Source organism: Rhinolophus sinicus, linkage group LG12 (assembly GCF_036562045.2).
Source record: "Rhinolophus sinicus isolate RSC01 linkage group LG12, ASM3656204v1, whole genome shotgun sequence".
NCBI lineage: Eukaryota > Metazoa > Chordata > Mammalia > Chiroptera > Rhinolophidae > Rhinolophus > Rhinolophus sinicus.
The window spans coordinates 50,399,694-50,423,400 of record NC_133761.1 but is presented as its reverse complement, the minus strand read 5'-3'; the positions used below and the strand labels follow the sequence as shown (position 1 = coordinate 50,423,400).

Here is a 23,707-nt window from a genome sequence, read left to right as displayed (position 1 = left end):
AATCTTAAGTACAAGAGTGCACTTTAAAGATAGTTTTAAATCAAATTAGGGAAGTTTTCTAAAATTATAGTTTTTTTCTTCTTCAGAGACTCTTGTTATCTGTATATTGGGCTTTCTGTCTCTATTTATTGTCAATATTTGTAACTTCCTATCCTTAAGTCTTTCTTATCTGTAGTGTTTGCTTGTGTTCAGTCTTCATTTCTGAAATGCTTATTTTTAATGCTTTCCTGAGTTTGTCTTGTTTCTGAGTTTTCCAAATTCTAAATTTCCTTTATATCCTATACTATTTTAACAACTTTTAACACATTTTCAAATGAACTAGTTTTGATCTGCTCTGTGGGCCTTTCTGGTAGATTTTCATTATCTATAAAGACGTTATTCTGCCCAATTTTTTTTTTAATATTAACTTTGTAAGAGATAGATTGATCTAAAAACTTTTCTGTGGTTTCTTTGGAAGTATAATTAGTTTTCTTAAACTTTGAGAAGGAAGCATGGCTCATGGGAGCTTCTGGAACTTAAGTTTTTTAAGTGTTCAAAAACAGGGTATTCTGCTGAGCTTTCTTGGTTGTTTCTTCCACTTCTATTTTCACCTGTCTTCATGTCTCCTCTCCCCTGCTCAATTTTGGTTTAACTTCTGTTTCTCTTCTGTGGGGGACCCTATTGTAGAAGGGTACTGTGGCATATCAGTTTTTGCTCCAGTCCTTCAGACATTACTGCAGACCTCTTGCACTCACACACCACTGGAGCGGGCAAAGCCTCTCCATTTCAAATGCTGTTTCCACCTTGCTCCACTGTGCGTTTTTCTCAAGTCCTCTTCCCTTTCCCTACTTCTGAATTGATTCCAGTCCATCTTGTGGCTGTTGGTGGCTTGTTTTCACCTACTTATATTTTGGGACTTAAGGACATCATGTCACCTAAACTTGTTGTAATGTTGTTCATGCATTTTTGTTATCCAGTTGCGGGGATTTGAAGATTGAACGATGATGGCACTGCTGCCATTTCCCCTTCTCCCACACTAACTGTAAATGTTTTCAGCCAATCCCAGGTACAGCCTGACTTCAAGCCCCTGCTTCTGAGGACCCTGCATGACATTTCCGTTCACTGAACCCATCTCAACTTTTACCTCTTGTAGTTTCTGCCACTGCAGAAAAGATTTTGTTGCTAACTCAGTTTCTTTGCCTGATGTCTCGTCTTCTTCTGTTAACCTTTGTGTTGATAGTATGTTTTCTTCCTTTTGTTATTTAAGTGACATTTTAAATGGGTGAGAAGATAAACATTTGTAGACAATGTTTGATTCAGATTCTTAATTTATTCTCTAGCAGGAAACATTCATAGAAAATTCAAATTTGCTTCTGTTCTTTGGATTTGGTCTTTTTCAGATTGGTTTTATTTCTGTTTCCTTTGTAAAATTTTATTCTGTTTCTTAGCTTGTGTTTTTGCTCTATTCAGACCGCTTTATTCAAAAGTCTTCTACTAAAACTCATTTAAAATTTAAAATACTCTGGGTCCCTGTCCTTTATATTCTATATCTTAGATACTTTTATTAAATTGCTTTACTTCATGTCCGATCTTCACTTGTACAGCTTTGGCTGTCTTTCCAGGTATCTGCCTATTACTTTGTAGAGTGTATATAGTATATAGACTTTGCAATGTTAGTATCTTATATTGCACCTAGGACACTAGTTTTAAATATATGTTAAGGAATTTTTAGCCCATACTTCAAAAAAGACGTATTAAGAAAAACAGGCTATTTTGAAGAATATAAATGATAAAAGAAGTACTTCCTTTCACATAAAGCTAAAAGGAACTTTCTTTCACTGTCAATCTGTAACCCAGTCTCTTTAGGGATAAAAGAGCACTGTCCCGTTTGAGCAATGATCTTAAAGCCTTCCAACGACCCCTCCCAGCCCAGTAAGTTTATTTTCAATTCAATACTGAAAGATAGACAGGAAGAGCAGGTGGGAAAACTCAAAAGCGTGGAGAAATACAATGATTTCCTTTGGGATAAAAATGATGCCAGGATGGTGGTTTTCCATTTACCATCCTTATATTCAATATTGCAGAACTCTTTAGTTGATTTTTATAAATTCCAGACTTGCCCAGTTAACATTAAAACTTCCCCAAATTGTCAAAAATAAAATTCTTTCTCTCATTAGCTCCTTATGAAAAAATATAAAAAGCTGAACAAAAGAAACAATTACACAGTTAATATACAAAAATAAAACAATTACACAGTTAATATACAAAATGTACTCTTAAGTGTTAAAAATGGCATAAATCTAAGAATGAGTCTTTCAGACTGGTAACAATGGTCTCATTCCTAAGCAGGATTTCAAATTGATAAAGTCTCTTACAGGCAATAGGCTCCCATCTGCCTGTGTTCATGGGAATATTGCTCTCTGAACACGTGTACACTCAGGTTTGTTAAATATATCTTCTTCTGTTTCTGGAGTTAGTTGGATATTATCTTTAACTGGAGACAGGGGATCGGGCTTCTTACAAGAAGGAAGCTTTTCAGAATCTCTGCAAAATAGAATAGAGTAAGGTAAATTTAGTGTTTTTAGGGTAGGGATTACTAAAGAATCATCTATCTCAATAAAATAGAGGTAGATAAAGAAGACAAGACCCTTCATTGGATAATTTGCCCTAATTCATTACCTGCACACTCAGGTTCTCCTCTGAGTATGATGTCCAATAAAATCTGAGTTTTCCTCAGAGTGCCCCTTCCCACTTTCTAAATTACATTTCACAGTAGGTGCTAGGTCACTACCAGATATATTATACTAGCTGAGGCAGAATGATTCCAGTAAAGAAACGTTATTTCTTTCCTCCTTAGCGCCCTTCTCAGGTCTGGCTACGAGCCAACATAAGTGAGGTGTGAACAAACGTTTTAGCCCTTCCTTTTACTCAAGTTTTTTTTTTTTTTTTTTTGCTGGAAAAGGTACTGGTATTCTCCACCTCTACATATTTATAGTTAAAATAAAAAGCTAGTCTCACTTAAGAACATTCTTGATGAAGTAGTAAAAACCATTAATTTCATTAAATCTCAACCATCTCAACTTCTTAATATTCTGTGACAAAAAAAGGGAAACACACGGAATGCACTTTTGTTGAATACTGACTTTTGTTGCATACTGAAATATGATGAATTATCTCAAGTAAAAGCATGCGTAACACTATGGTTATTCAAATTTGGGTATTTGGTAAAGGGCTTCTCTAAAATGAACAGAGAGACTGTTACTTCAAACAAAGCAACTAACAGTATTCATTGCCAAGGATAAAATTCAAGCTTTCAAGTGAAAATTCGAATTTTGGAAAACTTGTATCTGCCACTTGACAGCTTCCCAAGCTCAGACTTTGATGATAAGATTGTGCTTTTTAAATACTGTATAATGAAATGTGTCACTATTTGAAAGATAGGTCTGTTTTCCAAATGACCAATGTGTGATGTTATAAAATCATACATAAGTAAAGTAAAAAGATGCACTATGGACCAATGGACTGTGTAGCAGAGAATGAAGAGTCAATTAGTAGGGCTTCATATTCTACACTGCAACTATCCTTAAAAACCAACTGCTTGTTGACCTTTAATGTACTATTAAAGAAGAAAATTTACACTTACATAAAAAGGCTATTGAAAGATACATTTTCAAACTACAAATATGTGTGGGGCCAGATTTTCTTCATATACTTCAATCAAAACAACATAACAGATCAAATACAGAAACAGATATAAGAGATACAAGAATCCAGCTCAGTTCTGTTACACCAGACAGTAAAGATTTGCAAAAATATAAAACAATGTCACTTCTCAATTTTTTTTTGGTTTTGGAAAACATAACTATTTTTTGTAAAAATATACTATTGATTTTAATATTTAATGGGCTTGTTACTGTTTAAAAATAAATATTTTCAAAGTGTCCATTTTAAAGATGTTTAAATGTTGACAGATATCACACACACATAAAACAAAGTATTTGGGAGCCCTCAAAAATTTTTAAGAGTGTAAAGAGTTCCTGAAGGCAAAAAGTTTGAGAATTGCTGCTATATGGTTTAATCCCAGACTTTATATGATGTAAAAAAAAAAAAAAAAAATAATAATAATAATAATTGCCCAGCACTTAGATATACAGTGTTTCCACTCACATGGCATTTCCATTAGATAAGGTTTAATCCTGTCACACTCATGTAATTTTTGTTTTGACTTTTATTCTGAGCACATGTGCTTTATGGAGAAGAAAATAGATTAATTATAAATTAATGTTACTCTGTAGGTAATTTTGTAATCTAATAGGAGGAAATACTGCAGTTCAGAAAACGTAGATCTAGAGGGTCAACATTGAAAACAACGCTTGCCACATAGATTAGAAAGCTGGCAAATTCATCATGTAAACTCAATGACTCTCCCCATTGTTGATGTGATAATTTAGGGAAACAAATTGCTTTAAATTCAGAAGTATGATGGAGCATTATCTTCCCACCTCCCATGTCTAAAACAACTTTATTCTCATTACAGTCCTGAGAGACAAGAAGGAAGCTGAGACACTTAAGGCCAAGAAAAGTATTTGTTTAACAGCGAGAGCCGCCACCCAGAGCCAGGCTGAGAATCAAGGATTTTTAGTTTGCCACATTTTCACCAAAAGAAGGGATAGAAACTGAAGTTTCACTATACTTACAAAGAGTCAGCTAAAAGAAAGAGAGGAATATTACAGTCTTCTTAGGTAAGAGAAAGAGAAATTGATACATACATAAATAGAGTTGGGAGAAGGACTGAAATTACAGAAAAAAACTAAATGTATTCTATTTTAGAATAAGTAACACGGCAACTCACTTTTTAAATCCAAAATTTTTCCAGAGCTCATTGATCTTTATCTGTAATCCTGGCTTGTTCTCAGCATTGGGATGTTTTCTCTTCTGAATGCTTGCTGGCTTCTTACTGAGCCCGCTGACTCTGGCGCGTACTAGAGGCTTGATCTTGGTGGTAGAAAGATTGTCCATGGAACTAGATTTATACAGCCCAGGAACCTAAAGATTAAACGCCCACTTTAATGCTATTCTGTTAAAGCAATTAACTTTAGTAATTTCAAACTATTCTTTATATGCTGGAACAGAAAAATAACCTATAAGCAATGTGTAAAAATGTGCTACTTACAAACATCTATTACAAAATTATCACAATAATTTTAACAGGTAATATATGCACCTTGAACTAAATTTATGAGTTATAAAAGAATAAAGAGAAAAGTCTTTCTTACTCCCTCACTGCCTCTAGGCAATCCCTATCTGAATCCATTTACAGTCGGAACTCCCTTATCCGCTGGGGACATGTTCCAAGACACCCAGTGTATGCCTGAAACTGCAGTTAGTACCAAACCAGATACATACTGTGGTTTTTCCTATACATACATACTTATGATAAAGTTTCATGCCTTTTCCATCCTAACTAAGCACTGAACATGCCCCTGGCTGTAACTTAACAGTAATAAATGACTATGTCACTGGTTTACGTATTTACTATACTTCTATTGGTATTTTAGAATGTACTCTTTCTACTTAGAAAAAAAATTTGCTGTAAAACAGCGAGCAGTGTTATGTGGGCGGCAGTTTCACACATGCCATGTTTACAGCCCCTGTATTGCATCGCTTTCTCCTGTGCTTGATTTAATCTCGTGTTCTGTGCGGTAACATGCTGTGCAGGTTGGTGACCTGGGAGCAACAGGCCACCCCAGATAGCCTGGCTGTGCACTCTGTGACGCTCGCACGACAAAATCATCTTATGATGCATTTCTCAGAACGGATCCCCCTGGTGAAGTGGCACATGACTATAGTTATTACAAATAATGCTAAGGAAGTCCACAGAAAAAGATCTTTATACCACGAGAGAAAATGGCAGGTTTCACAACTTAAAACACCTACAATCAAGCACAAACATGGTCCTAGAAGATTTGAAAGGAGAAATTTTTGTGTAAAAAAAATATGGGCATTTGAATTTTTAAATTTTGCTTATACTTATTTTCTGGTAATAATCATGCACTGCTTCTGAAATTAAAAAAATAATGTTTTACCTTGTGCCTGAGAGGTGTGTCTTTTTTCGAGAACTGAGATAAACGTAGCTTAGATTCCTGATCACCTTGATTATCAAGTGACTTAAAATTGCAGTCAGATTCCTAGATCCCCCAGATCAAAAAATAAAAGAAAGTTAGATTTTTACTATGGAATTTTTTTTTATTTTACAACTAACCAATATCCAACAAAACGTACAAGTAAAATGAGAAAATCGTCATAAATAAAATGTAATGTCTCAGAAAAAGTATAAAAAGCTTGGGGTAGAATAAAAGAAAATGAATCTAATGTGAAAAGACTGAGGTTTGCCAGTTTCACTTCAAATTAAACTGAAGAAACTAGCAAGATGGTTTAGCTGGAGAATAAATTCTGCAACATAAAGTATACATTTAAAATTGAAGGCTTTTCTGAATCATTTCAGGAGCCTGCCAAAATGCTAACTCAGATAAGGGAAGTCTCCTGCTGTCTTACTGTAAGTCTCATTGCAAGCTTGGCTAATAGTTTTCATAAATCACTAGCTACAAAAAGTTGAACCAGTATAGTTCTACATCTCTTACTTGTGTAACATGTTCAGTATCGAAGAAAAAGAAGGCATCTACTTTTAAGAAGTAGAGTAGTATTATATCGAATGCAGTTACCCTTAGCAATGAATGGCTTTAAGACCTGTCCTCTACCCCCATTCCATCAAAAACAGAACTATCTGGATTCTCACTAACGTTAAATTTAAAAAGACAATAAATGGAAATTTAGAAGATTTTACATTTCTGCATTTTTTAAGGTTTTTAAAAAATATATATTTATCTTGTGATTCTACACAGTATTATATACATAAAAAAAAAAAAAAGAAAAAAACCAAAGTGAAAAATACTCCATTAACTTGGACTGTAACTTATAGAAACTCGAATATTCTTCACTCACAGCTAACAGTAGTCGTGGTGATCCTGGGCTAAACCATCTCTGAAAGATTACATAGTGAGATCCTAAGATTAATTCACCTCATATAGGGTCAATGAACTCAAAACACACAGAATGTATGGTTTTGGTGCATTTCATAGTGACCCACCAAAGAGAAACATTTTCTTCAAAACATACAGTAAAAATTGATGTTCAAATGAAGCCCCAATGGCACTGTGGCTTTCTGAAATATTTTCTGAAAGACAGATTATATAGTTTTTATGTTAACTGTCAATGTTCCAGTTCTTTGAGAATTAACAATTGATTTATCCTAATAGCGATTTACTACATCTGGAGGCAAGAGATGACTTAATGAATAATTTCTAGTTTAGCTTGTTATTTTGGTGAGGGGAGAGGATTCGTGTTTCTCTGACTCATCAGTCCAAAAAAATGGTTAGCCCAGAAGACAGAAGTGTGGAGAGTTCTGTCAGCATCACTGGTCCACAGCATGTGAGCTGGTAAGGCTTCTTAGTAAAACATGGCTAACTGCTTACAGAGCTAAACAGGAAGACGTCTGCTGGCAAAAGGAAAAAGAACACCCCAGAGGAGCTCAGCAGACTTAGAAGTATCCTGACAAATAGATGGCAATGTTTTTATGAAAGCTGTTCAAGAGACGGCAACTGAGGCGGCACCCGAATGGTGCCAAGAGAAAATGCAGAATGAAGTGAAAAATCAAAAAGATGACATTAATGTGGAGATGCCCATGAAAAGAAACAGAGCCCTGTGGACCAGTGTGGATGGACCAAAGGCGCAGGGAGTGAAGGGAAAGAAAAGTGAAAGCCGTAAGTAAGGCAGCTGAGGATTGGGTCTGGCACACCCTACAACTTGAAAATACCACATGGAACAGATTTGGGATTTGAATATATTGATTTCTGCTTTCTCCAAATGAAAACAATTTATTTCCACATTTTAAGTTGGCTCTTTTCTTCAATTTGAGTACAATGCAACTCAAGTTTCCTTTAGGAACTTGAATAAAGTATTTTCCTTTTGATAAATATACTGACTTATGAGATTGCTGTCCAATATTCAGGATTATCGAACATCAAAATTCTGTCAAATATTACCAAGTTGTTCTTACAACTTGGTCAAATATTACTGAGTTGTTCTTACAACTTGGTAATTATAGTTGGTAGATACAAAATGAAGTATGTTATATTGATAAATACGAGATAACTCAGATTTTAAAATATAATGTCATTGGGTCTTCTGAACAAGTTATTTGGGGTTTTCATTTAAGTCAGAATAAGATATTTTATAAATAAAAAATATTTAGAATGCTTTCATTAATTTAAAACAAAATAACATAAAATCACTTGTACTACTACTTCGTTTTGTTACAAGAGGGAAGTTTAGCAAGACAAGAAGAGTAAATGAAAATATCTTTCTGAAGTACTAAAATTTAAGATGAGACCATCATATTAATAAGGCTATTTTCTTATAAGGTTTCAAATGTTATCTGAATTCAAGAGTATTAAGGATTTAAATATTAAATTCATAACAACTTTTCATTTCATAGCTAATCATTCTGCTTAGGTCTTAACTGTGCCACAACTTGAGACACCTATCAATAGAACATTATCAATGGAACACATAATGATTCAGGATATACAGTTAGATTAAATGTACAAGACTTTAAAATATAAAAGATACAGATAAGTCCTTCCGGTGAATAAAATGTGAACTTTCTACACAGTAAAGTGTAGAATGAAAAATTAATCAGCCAATTATTTCCATAACGGAGGCAAACTTTTCTCAATTGTATGATAAACACCCTATCTTCTTTGGCAGGTGAATTTGAAAACAAAGGCTTCATAATATGACTTACCTCTGAATCAGAATCCTTACTAGAGCGCTGAGAGAGTTCGGGTACACTTAAGTTGTGTGGCGATAATTCCACACTCTCCTGAGACTGTGAAGACCAAGCCACTTCATGTGATGGATGAGTCTGATCACCTGACTCATCACTTTTTACCGGAGATCCATCAGTTATCTCCTTATTCTCAGGCACGGAGGTGAGGGAATCACCCTCCCTGTGGAACTGCTGCAGTGCTGTGCCTGGAGAGGGGCTCGGAGTTCTTGAAAAATCTCCAAGACTTCCAGACCAACTAAAACAACTTCTCAGTGTCCCCAGAGTGGGTGGTGAAATGGTCCTTGTGAATTTGCTGGTCTTAAAAGACTGAGCCTCTTCATCAGCAGTCACAGTTACATCATCTAGAATATGATCACTTGAATTATGTGCTACATTCATATCAACCAGCTTCTTGTCACCTAGACACTCTGATTCACTTAGACTGGTGTCTTTATCGGGGACAGCCGTTTCATCTAGAGGCTGGCTGCTTGCTTTCTTTGATACACAGTCCACAGAATCCAGAGAATTGCAAAAAAACCTAACAGGAAAAACAACAGAAAGAATGCATAAATGCTTTAGAGTTTGCTTACAAGGTGATATAAGATTCAGAAGATAGCTGGGCCAATTTCTTAAAAACAAAAAAAGTCTCATAAATACATAATTTCACAAATAAAGGCAAAATTGATTTTGAAAGTTCAATTTTGATGATGCCAACACCCACACATTTCGAAATTTATTTATACGATTAATTTTTTGGGTTTTCTAAAAGCAGTCGTCTACATATCCACATATTTGGAACTTGGGTATTTTATCCATTCCTAGTCTTTCCCCTAAGTTTTTGAATTCCAAGACTCTAAGCTCCTTGAGGACAGCTACTGTCCATGCCTTTGTATCTTCCATAGCACCTGAAACAGTGGCTAACACATGGCTGACAGCCAAATACTTGAATAAATATGGAAATATGCAACAGAAAGGACAATTTACAATTATGGTTTCATATTTTGTAGAAAGCAAAATGAAAAAAAATTAGTCATTTAACCCTCATCTTAGCTTAATTCCTAGTAGCAAACCATCTAGGAACTCGTAGCAGTTTTTTTTTTAATATACCCTATAAACTTCTATACTATTTTAAATGTTAAGGTTAAAAGTTTCAAATCTATCATTAAATTCTACATTATTAAAGAGTTATTACTCATGTAGCAGCTTTAATACAAAGGAAAGAAAGATCAGTATCATTATTGGAGAGGATGTATTCAAGAGTTTTGAGGTTTAAAAATAAAATCTTAGAGTACATGATCAGATAAATACGAAACTTAAAGAGAATTTACCTCCTCTATAAGCATTATTGAGTTCAAGCCCAAGATATAAGCAGAATATTTACCAAATGCTGGAGAGTAAAAATCCTCTCTATTCTTTCATCAAATCCTTAAGCTGAGGTATGTGGGTACAGGTCAGAAAGAAGCAGTATATGGAAGGAAACGTCTCACTAGGTTTTTCATTGATCAGCTCCTAGATCTGATCACGTAATTCATTTTTAAGTAAACAATAACCTTTATGGTATCCAAATATTCTTTCATGTATTATTTCATGGGGAAGAGAATTGACAGTGCCCAAGTTTACAAAACTAATAAGCTAGAAAACAGGATGAAAACCCAGAACCTCTCCCAGGTCATGGCTGCTTCTTCCCAATTAGCCTATGGTATTAATTCACTGATATTAGCCTATGGTATTAATTCACTGATATTTATATTTCTAAGTCTCAAAAGATAAAATGTCATGTTTCTAAAGTATCTATATGATAATGTAAAAGAAGATTAAAACAGACTTCCAAAAAAGTAGGCGGATTGGAGACAATCTTTTGCATATTTAATTCCTCCTGTTGCATTACATTAAGAAGAACGGAGTGGTAGTGAATACTTGCAAATACATTAATGCTGGGCACTGCGCCGGGCATTAGACACACGTAGCTTCCACCAGTCTTAGGAACAGCCCTACGTATACGATCACCCACAGTTTATACACAAAGAAATAGGGTCAGGGAAGTTAAATGGGATGTGAAAGATCACACAACTAATTACGTATAGGTGACAGTGAGACTCCCAGTCCAGGGTTACCAAATCGTGTGCTCCTTTCACTCCACCATGTCAACTATGTTTAGAAATCTTTCCGCTCATCAGTGCTAACTACACAGCCACAGCCCTGGGACTTTCTTAACCTCTCTGAGCCTCAATTTCTTACTCCGAAGAACATAACACCAACCCTGAATATCTCACACTGTTGTGAGGAATAAGAGAACATATAAAATAAGCTTGAAAATCAGCTAAGAAGGTTAATTTAATAATATCTCGTTATTATTAGATGTTGCTATATAACCCAGATCAGAAAATTACACATCAAAGACTTACTCCCAATTATATTTCACAGAAAGCTGATGGAGGAAAAACTACTTCTCCAAGCATTTAATGTACCCTCTGAACAATTTATTAGTGACACATCTAACTAAACTACATAAAGCAGCTATGTACAGCTTCAAATGGAGATTTCATGAAGCTTCTACAAGGACTAAACAGAAGAGCCCTGCAGAGACACATAAGCACGACTCTCATTAGCTGTCTCCAGGGAAGAGTTAAACACTAAGAGGCAGGAAAGGGAAATTCTAGTTTCACCCAAGTGGAAAAATGAAACACAAGTTCCAGAAATTTCTCCAAGTGAAAAGTCAATTCTCTAGAACTTATTAATCAGCATAAATCATCTAGAACCCTCTTTTTCATCTTCCACGCCTACTTTTTCATCATTCTACTGCTAACAAGCACCTTTAATGAGGGTAACTAGCAAAGGAAGAACCAAAATGATCATGTAATTGTATTCGGAATGTTTCCTTGAGAAGAGTTGATGGGAGAAGGGCTTGAAACATCACCTACAGCGAGACTTAGGGGTTACCAGAAGTTCATTCTTTCATTGTCAACAACCACCATCATGGTTAGACAAAACTGGCTGCAGCCTGGTTCGTTCAACTTGGAAAATAAAACATATTCAAAGTCTTCTAGAAGAATGCAGGAGCCGATAAATTTTCTTAGAGTTAGTATATCATGCCAAAATAACATCTGACACTTAAATTTCCTGTTTCTGGTTTGGTACCACCATCCAGGCAATAAAATAAGTTTTCCATTGATGTTTATCATGTATCAGGAACTGTTTCAGGCACTTCCGTTATGGTAATAATTTAATCCCCTCAAAGACCCTGAGGTTGTTTTAGTTGTTAGCCCCATTTTTTAACAAGAGGAACCAAAGCACCCAGAAGTTAACTTGTCCAAATCAAACATCCTATGACTAAAGAGGACAGGATTCAAATTCAGGTAGTCTAACCCCAGGGCCCCAATTCCTCACCTGAAGTTATACCAACTCTTCAAATTCCTATCATCGCTGCAGCCTACCCAATTTTCCCACCCTGCTCTGGCCCTCTAGAATCCATTTTTGTGTGCTCAGAGTGGTCTGTCTAAAGCAGGAATTGGGTCACACCCTTCCGTGACTAAAACCCTCTAAAGGCTAAAAGCTCCCATCACCTCTAAAGGCTAAAAGTTCCTGAGCTGGGTTTACAGGCCTTCCAAGAACTGGCCTGCTACCTATTTCTGCCTCTCCATCATCCTTTGCCAGCCCAGTGATAAGGCTCTGCTCCTGTGCCCTACATGCTGCTCACCGCCGTGCCTCTGCCCACTGGGAAGGTGTCTGACTCATTCTTGGTCTGCTTCACCCCATCAGTCATTTAAACTGAGGTAACGGCACCCAACACTTGTCCCTTCCCTCTTACCCTTCCCAACCCGACTCAGCATTAGGTGCTCCTTTAATGCCCTCAAAACACCTTACACATGCTTTTTTCATTGCACTTACCACACTGTATGAAAAGATTTTGTTTATGGACCTATTTTTCCAACTACACTATCAGTTTCTCAACAATAAAAACTATGTCTCTCATTTTGGTAACCCAACACCTAGCACTTTATCAAGTTCTCATCTTAGTCATCTGTATTTAAATACATTTCTAGCAATACTTTGCAAAATTATATTTAGCTTTCAAAGAAACAAAAAAGTACAAAGAAGTAGGGACTCCCCAAAAGAACAGAATTTCCCTAATGCAAAAGGTAATAAGGTCTACAATTCTTATTTTGGTTCTGTAGAAAGATATTACAAAAGTAATAGAAATTCAAGGGAAATGCTCATTATTTAGGTCTGAACTAAGGCAATACATGATAAAAACTGTAATTGGATTAGCAAGGTTCTACCCCCACTAGATTAAATGATTAAGACAATTAAAATAAATATCAATAGAGTACATAATACAATAGACAAACAACACTCTGTAGATATGTAACTATACCTGCTTCTGGTCCCTGGAACCACAACTGCACCACTTTCTTTATTTTTCCTCTGTAAAAACGTTGCAAATTTGTTTCTTGTCGTAGGTGGTGTGTTTAAGCTGTTTTTAACAGTAGTTCCCTCTACCAGGCCAGGAGTAAATATTTCGGAAGAGTTCAATGATTTACTACCTTCACAGCTATTTTTCTTGGTCTTCTTTGTCAATGAAAGAGAATATTGACTCAACAGATCATCTTCTGACAGCTCTTCTAAATAAAAACAAAACAACCGCTAAATCTTTATTTCATATATAGTTAGAGATTTGGCCTTAACTCACAGTCCATGTCCCATTGTCCTAAGAATGAAGTCTTTTTTTTTTTTTAACTATGACTCAGAAAAGGAAATCCAAGGATAACTTAAACAAACAAACAAACAAACAAACAAACATAAACAAACAAAAAAACCCACAATTCTCTTAGCTGTACTTTACAATTTCACAAATTAGCTAAGACTTAATGTCAATTATTTGTACGATTTTATGTGAAATTACCCAAACCGAAATTCCAGGACACAATAAATTCTGCAAGGCTATATACTCATTATACAAAAGGTTTAATTTTGACTGTTAAAAAAAAAAAAAAAAAAAAAAAAAAGGCATTTTGACATGTAAATGTATCATTAATTTAATGTTTGATTTAAAAAACGTTCCGGTAAAACCAGAAGCTACCTATACACACAATTTATGTGACAGGGTTTTTGAGGTATATGTGATTGTCATGTAGTCAGAAGTAGTTTGTGCTGTAGCTCTGATCCTTATCTCCTAGCTATGGAGCCCTGCTAGACTGCTGGGTGGCAAATGTATTCTATGGTATTAGAACAAATCATAAGACTAAATAATGAAAAAGGCTGAGATAGGCAAGGACAGAGATAGCACTAAGGAGTTTTAAATTAGTTCAACTAATTCTCAGTCTGAACAGCTTCCACTCATGTAGGAATAAACGCTCATTACTCTAAGAAGCCAATGAAATGGTTGGGGGCATCAAAATACTAGAGACAAGAAGACGACACCTCAAATTTTAAAATGTATATATTTTTAAAAAGCTATCGATCAGTAAACTTAATTTTGGCTCCTGGAAAAAGCCTAAATCTTTTTATTATGCAGGGAATTGTGAGCCCTTACAGAAGAGGAAAAAAACAAATATTGCAGGAACCCCAACAAGGCTTCTCCAAGAAGCCCTGCCAGACTAACCTCATTTTCTTTTTGTGAGAAGCTCTAGCCCAGCTAGGCAGGGGAATTCTATCGATTTATCACACTTTGAACTGAGCAAGACACTTCAGTGTCTCTCATATTATCTGAGTGGGCAATATATAACAAAATGTATCGTATATTAGTTACGTGGGTTTACAGCAAGCTGAACAGCCCTGAAAGACTATTGGCAATTAGTCTGAAAGGAGGTCTGCCTCTATCTAGTGCTTTAAATTTCTGCACTCACTGATTCGGTTAAATGTTAAATTAAGCAAACACATTTTAATCAAATGTGTTTGACTTTAAGACACATGGAAACATACTTCTCAAATTTCCAGCTAACACAGACAACACCCATATATTAAAAGATAAAGATTCAAAAAAGAAAAATAAAATTAGTGGGCAGAACAATGGATTAAAATGAATTCAGATTACTTCAACAGGAATAATTTAGCCCACGTTTAAGTTTAAAGTATTAACTGTACCATTACAATAACTGGTATTTTGATCATGAACTCAGTAGCAAAATGATAAGAATGCCAATAAAAGCTACCACGATAAAAGCACAGTCTTTGGATGACACACTGAAATGGTGCCACCATTCTAAAAATTTACTGTGCTCTATGGTAAGCAGATCACATCTCAACACTCACTCACTGTAATAGTTATACAATTATTAAAAACCTTTGTAGCCAAAGCAGAACCTGGAATAGACAAGGAACTTTTAGCTTAGAAAAGAAATTTAGGAAGGTCACAATGGCTGTCTCTAAATATATGAAGGGCTCTCACATAAAAGAGGGGTTCAATATACTGTTTTCTTGTTTTTGTGTTTGTGTGTATACCCAGGGGACAACATTCATTGATAAGTTGTAGTTTACATAAGCTGACTTAGTCTGACATAGAGAACTTTAATATAATAATGAGCACTCTACTTAAAAAGAATAGTCTATCTTGATGGTAGCAGAAGGGAAGGAAGGAACTAAACATATGGCATACTGCTATGGACCAGGGGCTTTTATGTCATCTTATACAAAAATTTGTGAAAGAAGCAATGTTGTTCCCATCTCAGAAGAGGAAACAAAGGCTCAGAGATAGCATGATGAGAATTATTTAGGTTCATAAGGAATCAGGGCATTTTGGCCAAACATGTATAACCTATACCTAAATATAAAAAAATAAAAGCATGAACTAAAAAGTTTGCAAAGGGTTTTGTTTTGTTTTTGTTTTAGTCTTTTGTTCATTCATGTAGATGTTTGAGGGAAAGTAGAGAAAAGGAATAGATTATAATTATTCTTTCTATTTCTAAACATGTTCTATGGTGAAAACAAAACAAAACTTTTCCCAATACCTAGTATTTCATTATCAGCACTTCTGTTCAACATTATACTGGAGGTTCCAGCAGGCAAGAAAAAGAAATAAAAGGCATCCAGGCTGAAAAAGGAGAAGCAAGAAGGTCTTAACTTGCAGGTGATATAATTGTTTATAGAAAAAATCCTATGGGGTCTACAAAAGATACTAAAACTAATACATGAATTTAGCAAGGTTGCAGAATACAAGATTAATATACAAAAATCAATGATGTTTCTATATACTAGTAATGACCAGCTAGAAATCAAAGTAAAACTATCATTTACAATAGCATCAAAACTCTGACATTTAGGGATAAATTTGACAATAGCTGTGCAAGCCTGGTGCAGTGAAAACTACAAAGCACTGCTGAAGACTTAAGTAAGTAGATGAGAAAACTCAATATTGTTCAGATCTCAATTCTCCCCATAATACCCGACACATTCAACTAAGTCCCGATCAAAATCACAGCAGGCTTTTTTTCTTTTTTTTTAAAGAAATTGACAGTTGATTCTGAGATTTATATAGAAATGTAAAGAACACAGAATAGGCAAAACAACTTTTCAAAAGAACTTAGGGGACTTACACTACTCAATTTCAAGATTGACTATAAAGCTACAGTAATCAAGATAGTGTGTCTGGCATAAAGAAAAGAGACCAATGATACAGAATAACACTTCAGAAACAGACCCACACATACAGGGTCAAATGATTGTCAACAAGCGTGCCAAGGCAATTCAATAGGGAAAGGATTATCTTTGAAACAATCGGTGCTGGGGCAACTTAATTGCCATACACAAAAAAAGGCAACCTTGATCCTTACCTCATACCATATAAAAAGCTCAATCAAAATGGATCATAGGCCTAAATGTAAGAGTTAAAACTAAAAAACTTCTAGAAGAAAACGGGAGAAAATCTTAGAGACCTTGGGTTTGGCAAAGATTTCTTAAATGTGACTGATACTCACTAGCACTTCACAAAAACGAAATACATACCACTTCTTGGTCTTTTCACAATGGACGACTTCCTTGGAAGATTTAACCCTTTAGTACTAATTACTTGTTCAATGCCCAGAGTATGTGGATTTTCCTTTGATCTTGTAGCATTTGGAGCAATATCCAGCTTAGTTCTAGGATAATAATTCTTATACCAAATACTATTTGATGACTTTTGACATGTTTTGTCATTCCAACTATGACTTCTTGATTGGACAGGCTAAAACAGTAAAAGGAAAAAATATTACTTGAAGAAAAATAGTCAATTTATTTCACTCTGTGTCAACATAAATTATAAAAAAATAATTAAATTACCCTTAAAAAAACAGCTTTTTTGCTGAACTATCTGGCCTCTAATAACATTTTCTACTTTTCCAGTCCTATACTTTCCTTTACATGTCTTATATTCTTAGGCTTGTTTCTCTTCTAATTAGGGTCAAGTGACCTTGTTAGCTCATTTCTAAGAAATGAAAAATAACCTTCCTAAGATGAATGGTGCAAGAAATGAGAGTACAATTGAAGAAATGCGGACAGAAAATAAGTACTTTTAAAATCTGAGTCCTATTTCAATACACAATATTAATTAAATAATCATCTGGCAATAATCATTTATATACCTTTTATATATATATACCTTTTATAAAGCACCTGAAAGTTAAAACTGTAAAATTATTAAAGTAATCAACTATCCCACCTCTCGAAATGGGTTGACTTCAAATCAAAACAATCTAATTTACAAAACATTAGTTTTTATTACACCCACACTTGGTGCCATCTTTACTGGACAGCACGGAGAAACAGAGCTACTATGTACGGCCTACACTGGATCTTACATAAAACCTTCCCTGAGAAAGGGCTTTTTGACCGTTAGTATTGGCGTCTTTACCACAGTTATTCAATGAGTGTCACTGAATTTATTCAATGACATTCATTGAATGAATGTCAGTTCCATGATCTCTTTCATTCTCTCAGACTAGAAAACCTGGATAATAAGCTGGCTTGCTTTCACTGCTAAGTCCTTTTGTTTCTATTAGTTGTCTTTCTGGTTGACAGTTTCTAGTTTCTCACAGCTTCAGTCCAATCCAGGCCTTTCTACCCTTGCTCACTGATTCAGTCCTTTACTAAGCATTTATTAAGGATTATACAAATATATGGTGCTGGAAGGAGAACTGACTCTGCGTGGTGAACATACAATGTGATATATAGATGATGTGTTACAGAACTGCACACCTGAAATCTATGTAACTTTACTAACAATTGTCACCCCAAAAAACATAGTTAGATTAGCTAGGTGTTCTGTGTTCTGGAGTGCAATATATATAATCCTTGCTTATAAGGACTTAGCAATGAAAAAAGATCATAAAACACTATCTTTATGAAGATTACATTCTTTGGGGAAGAATCAGAAAATAAACCAGAGACATAAATTATGTGGTAGTTTTTAAGTGCTAAAAAGAAAAAAGAGAAATGTTATAAAGGAAAGCTGATAAGAAATGAAGTTTGTTTTTGACTGTAGATAGATTTAAGGTTACAGGAAATCATTTGTAAAGATTCAAGAGACATTTAGAATTAAGTGGCTGGTACATAGACTAGAGATTGGGTTAGAATAAATACGAACATAAAAGAGAGAATGGTGGGAAAGTGTATTTCAAGGGACATACACAATTGGGAAAAAGAAGAAAACAGGAAAGGGCTCAAACACACATAGCGGGCATGCTCATTAAATATTTGCTAAATTGTGAATGAGTGAAAAACCAGCTTGTACTCCCAATACCAAATGCCAGAGGCTGAATAGGGTAAGATGAGAAAAAAAGCATCAAATGCTTGGTATATTCAAATAAAATGTTCAAGTCTAAAGGTTTGATAATATATAACATGGTCACCTTTTAACTTAAGGAAGTTGACCAGTATTCTAAGAGATATAATTTCTCCACATAAAGTTGTTTTTTCAATCTATACTCTGTACAGTGCCTGGATATTGAAATGCTTAAACGATGTTTACTAAATGAAGATTTGCCTTTATCACAGTTCCTGAGGCACAACTAAAATGTACTCTTTTAGAAAGAAGTCATTAAAATCTTACCATAGCGGTGTCTGGATTATAGTCATCAATCTGTTCAAAAGTATTTATATCTTTATTTCCAAGGGCTATTTGAAGAGCTACAGAATCATCAACATATCTAGGTTGGTAAGATTAAGGAAAAATGCTTTTTATTAACAACCAAAGAAAGGATACTATCTTAAGATACGAAATTGTATTCTGTTGCCACAGAACATTTTCAGGTTCATGACTTCAATGGACCCCACTTGGTCCTACATTCGGCATTACTGAAACCACAGCATAGTCACTCATCCGTTTGTCACTGCAGGAGTCGGCAGTTTTCTGCAGCAAAGCCCCAAGTCATCACTTACTCCCCTCCAAGGGAGATGGAAAGTCCTGGCCACCACCTGGGTGACTCAGGGCTGTGTGTCGCCCTGTGTGTGTGTGGCCAGTGGCCGTGGGAAGGGCATCCTCAGCTGGAATGCTCATGCCCACAGGCTCCCTCTAACAAATCGAGCTTGCTTGTCACGAGTGTTTCTCTTAAGCGCCGCCTTTGGAATATGTACTTTAAGTGACTGACATGGGATGTGTTTCTGTCAAGTCAATCTAAGTAATTAGCAAGTTATAATGAATGAGCCTCAGATTTATAAACAAAAAGCTGCTCTGACTTTTCACTAGTATGGTAGTTAAAATTACAAAATACAGATTTCCCTATAAAAAAGAAAGCAAAACAATTTGCAAGCTTTTTACTGAATGTCTCACTAAAAACATCACCATAAATATGTGGGACAAGTGCAAAATTCTACCACTCTGGTTCAGAAAGGATACCGCCCAGCATAGCTTAGTGTTTCAGGATCAATGTCGTCTTCATAGGCATTCAAAGGGATGAGTTTCCTTCTGATGGGATCAAAAACTAGCTGATAAAGGAAGGTATTGTTGGCCCGAATAAATCCTTGGATGTAATCTTCTGGCACTGTTATATTCATCTTGAGATAATGTCCAATTTTCTTGATAATCTAATAATGGATGTAAAAAATATTTACAAGTTATCTCCAAATAAAGAATAGGGAATTATTATCTCTAAGACCAATTGGTTTACATTAGAGGAGGGTGAGGAGAAACAGAAAAAGCAATTGCTTGTATCTACCTTAAAACCTCTCCCAGCAAGCACAGCCATGTCAAATAACTTAAAATTTTAAGTGATACGTATTTTCTTTGGTTTTTCTATTATTAATCCAAAGAATGAAAAATTCAGTTACACATCAAGTTTACATTCCTAAGGGTAATTTTAAGATACATTCTTTATCCTCCAAGTCCCTTTCATTCAGAAACCAAAAATAAACAACACACAAAACTTGAAAATTTAAAAAAAACACAAGTCTTCTTACATCGTTATTTTTAAAATGAAGCTGACATTCTAACTCCTGTTAGAGTTATGGATGATTAAAGCTGGGAGTGGTTTTAAATAGTTTATACTAAACTCACAGATGAAGAAGGGAAGTCTCAGAGACAGGAAGTGATCCTGGAGTCACCGGCTAGTTAGGATATGTTACTCTATTCCCATCTCTGCCACTATGTCCAACCCAGAGATCTCTCCCTCACAGGGCACCCCCTCAGCCCCGAGGACTCACACACTGTACTCTTGGGAACAGAAAATGGGATCTTCGCTCTGCAAACTCTGAGGGCTTTAGAGAACTACCCAAGGGGGCAGAAAATGAGCTTCTTTAATGCATGATTTTTTTTTTTTAAGGTAAAGACATCAGAGAAATTACATGGCAGTGATGTAAGGTAACTCAGAATTTTCCAGAGGATCCATGACACATGATATTGCATTAGATTGCATGAAGAAGTAGACACTCGTATGAGAATCCAGCTGTCTCCTATTAAGCCACATGAAAGAGAGTTACATAAATGTGTAATTCCTCTCATAATTTTCATTTGTTTTAGAAGACACGGCTTTTTTCATAAAAATATGCTGCTATTTATGTTAACATGTAATTAATTTTAAGTTAATTAATAAATATTGAATTTTTGTTTTAATTTCTGGTTTGGTAAATGTCTATAGCTGTAACTCATATAAACAAAATTACTGCCCCAAAGAGCCTTTAAGAGTGAAATGGGATCCTGAGACCAAAAAGTCTGAGAACCACTACTATTGAGTAACAGGACAGAAATCAAAAGGCGGTACATTTTAACATTAACCTTACCCTAGAATATCTTAAATATCCCTTAGGTCTCTTTATATTACCCTTCATTTAAAAAATCACTACTATCCTTGTGTCAATTGCTGAAAACATGGTTTATCAAAAGCCAAGTTCTAGGGCCGGCCCGGTGGCTCAGGCTGTTGGAGCTCCATGCTCCTAACTCTGAAAGGTTCCCTATTCGATTCCCACATGGGCCAGTGGGCTCTCAACCACAACGTTGCCAGTTCGGATTCCTCGAGTCCCGCATGGGATGGTGGGCAGCGCCCCCTGCAACTAAGATTGAACACGGCACCTTGAGTTGAGCTGCCGCTGAGCTCCCGGATAGCTCAGTTGGTTGGAGTGCATTCTCTCACCCACAAGGCTGCCGGTTCGATTCCCACAAGGGATGGTGGGCTGCGCCCCCTGCAACTCTAAATGGCAACTGGACCTGGAGCTGAGCTGCGCCCTCCACAACTAAGACTGAAAGTACAACAACTTGACTTGGAAAAAAGCCCTGGAAGTACACACTGTTCCCCTTCCCCAATAAAATCTTAAAAACAAAACAAAACAAAAGTTGAAAACAAAAACAAAAAATCCAACAAAACAAAAAAGAAAAGCTCTAGTGTTTTAGTCATTTTCTCCTCTCAGTGACATTTTATTGGTTATTGACATAATGGAATGCTTAAAATCCATATTGTGAGTGTTTCATCTATTATTTAAGACATGTTTCAGAAATTGAATATGACACTTGGTAAATTCCTCTCACCTTTACAATATCTGGATTATTGGCTAGTCGTAGCACTTTGCAGGCCTTTGCTAATCCAATCCCACGCAGTGATGGGAGGTAGTCACAGCCTGAAAGAATACACATGTAACGGAACTTCTCTTCTGTGAACACATCCCCAAGCTGTTTGCACATTCCCAGCCGAGCCTGATCAATTTCGAGTCCATTTCCAAACTGGTCCATTTTTAAAATCACCTTCAGAAGGAAGGGAAATTGTTAACACCAACGAGGGCCACTTTTATTTTTCATTATCTAATTCATTGCAATATTTCTAAGGAATCTTTTGTTCTTCATAACAACGAAAGAGGTGAGATAGGTAGGTCGGTTAACTACTGTCAAATTTGCAAATAAATTAAACGAAGCATTGGCTATGACTCTGACATAAGGAATACCCTTTCTGTACCTCTTTACTTTCCACTTATATAACAGGGTTGTCATGGTGATCAAATAGCAATTCATACAAAAAGCATTTACCCCTTACCTTCCACTGTTACATTTTTAAAAGTAACCCCTTTTCTTATTCTTAAAGTAATATGTGTTTTTTGTAAAACCTTTGGAAAATATAGACATTCAGGAAGAATAAAATGGAAGGTTCCCAAAATCTCTCCTCTATCACTATTACCCAGCATTAACCTTTTTACATAGATCCTTCATCTATAAAATATACAGATGATATAAATAACAGAGATATTAACAAAAATGAGATCATCCTATACTTTTGTATCTTAATTCTACCCCTTAATATATCATAAAATTTTCCATTAAACAGTTTTATACAGAATTATAAAGAACTACAGAGCATCCCATAATTCGGTACATTAATTTACCTAACCTAATTGAAAAATACAAAGCATGTAAGTTATCATTAAAATATAAGACCAGCAAATCTACATTCCAAAGAATTTGGACAAAACAACAACAAAACACTCTAACCTTAAGGGCTTACTCTGTAAAAGCACCCAGATTATGCAAATGTAAAGCAGCAAAACACTCCGTTTCATTTTAAATAGAATAATTATTAACACTGAAAGTAGACATTAATTGCAGGGACTAAATATTCCTGTAGAGGAAAAAGTTTGGTTCCTCGATTTACACTGTGTAAGCACCTTTTTACAGCCAAAAGCAAGGAGATCGGAGTCCTCTGTAATTATGGCTTGTACGATCCCAGCTTTATTAAGATAGGCCAGCTGTGCATCCGCTTCATAGGGCGCCACGAGACAATCTACTCCCTGAGACCGGGCAGCCTGTGAGAGAGATCAGTCAATCGGCAGAACTGCATCTGGAAAGAACTAAACAGCTTCCTGTTTCAAACCCATTCTATTACCAGCCTCAGCATGCACATGCTAATGTTATTTTCAGAAATCACTTCTTTTGAAGTATGTTTTTCTACTTTTAGTCTTAGCATATATTGAATTAATCAATGTAGACACTAAGAATTAAAAAAAAAATCAATTTATAAATTTGGAGAAAAGAAATACTGCTCTACATTCAGATGAGGGGAAAGAAACTACAAGCTATAAAACTTAATTATTTCAGGTTATAGAGAACTTCCACCTCAAGAATGGTTATGTTCCAAAAGTATATAAGACATTTGTTTGGAGCTTTGAATATATTTTCCCCATAAAAATAACAGGTTCTCTTGTTAGACTACAAAAGTCTCTCTGACACTGTGTTGATAAAAATACAGAATCTAATCACTATATTTATTTTTCCATTTTTTTATTAAGTGGTTTGAACACAGTCCTGAAAAGGGGACGTGAGGGCTAGGATTGTGGGCACGTGGACACAAATATTCACGGTGATTAAAAAAAAAAAGCTTCTCGGCAGAGCAGATTAAGTAGCCTAGGAGTCTGTAGAGCTCCTGAGTCAGCGAGGCTGGTTCAACAGATCTC

The 23,707-nt window shown here is 35.5% G+C and overlaps 1 protein-coding gene across 4 annotated transcripts in view; it reads right to left on the bottom strand.

The window, feature by feature from the left end:
• EXO1 (exonuclease 1) overlaps positions 1–23,707 on the bottom strand; it is a 34,598-nt gene that overhangs the window by 2,640 nt on the left and 8,251 nt on the right. For 3 of the 4 annotated variants that reach the window (XM_074316791.1, XM_074316794.1, XM_074316793.1), the window contains 10 exons: positions 22,922–23,059; positions 21,798–22,010; positions 19,677–19,864; positions 18,891–18,987; positions 16,808–17,027; positions 13,242–13,488; positions 8,843–9,404; positions 6,066–6,167; positions 4,832–5,025; positions 930–2,523 (listed from right to left, as the gene is read on the bottom strand). In XM_074316791.1, the coding sequence (XP_074172892.1) occupies positions 2,382–2,523; positions 4,832–5,025; positions 6,066–6,167; positions 8,843–9,404; positions 13,242–13,488; positions 16,808–17,027; positions 18,891–18,987; positions 19,677–19,864; positions 21,798–22,010; positions 22,922–23,059 (2,103 nt within the window). In that variant the 3' untranslated portion in view covers positions 930–2,381. Of the gene's footprint in view, positions 1–929; positions 2,524–4,831; positions 5,026–6,065; positions 6,168–8,842; positions 9,405–13,241; positions 13,489–16,807; positions 17,028–18,890; positions 18,988–19,676; positions 19,865–21,797; positions 22,011–22,921; positions 23,060–23,707 lie in introns of those variants that run through there. The other variant, XM_074316792.1, reaches the window with a different exon arrangement.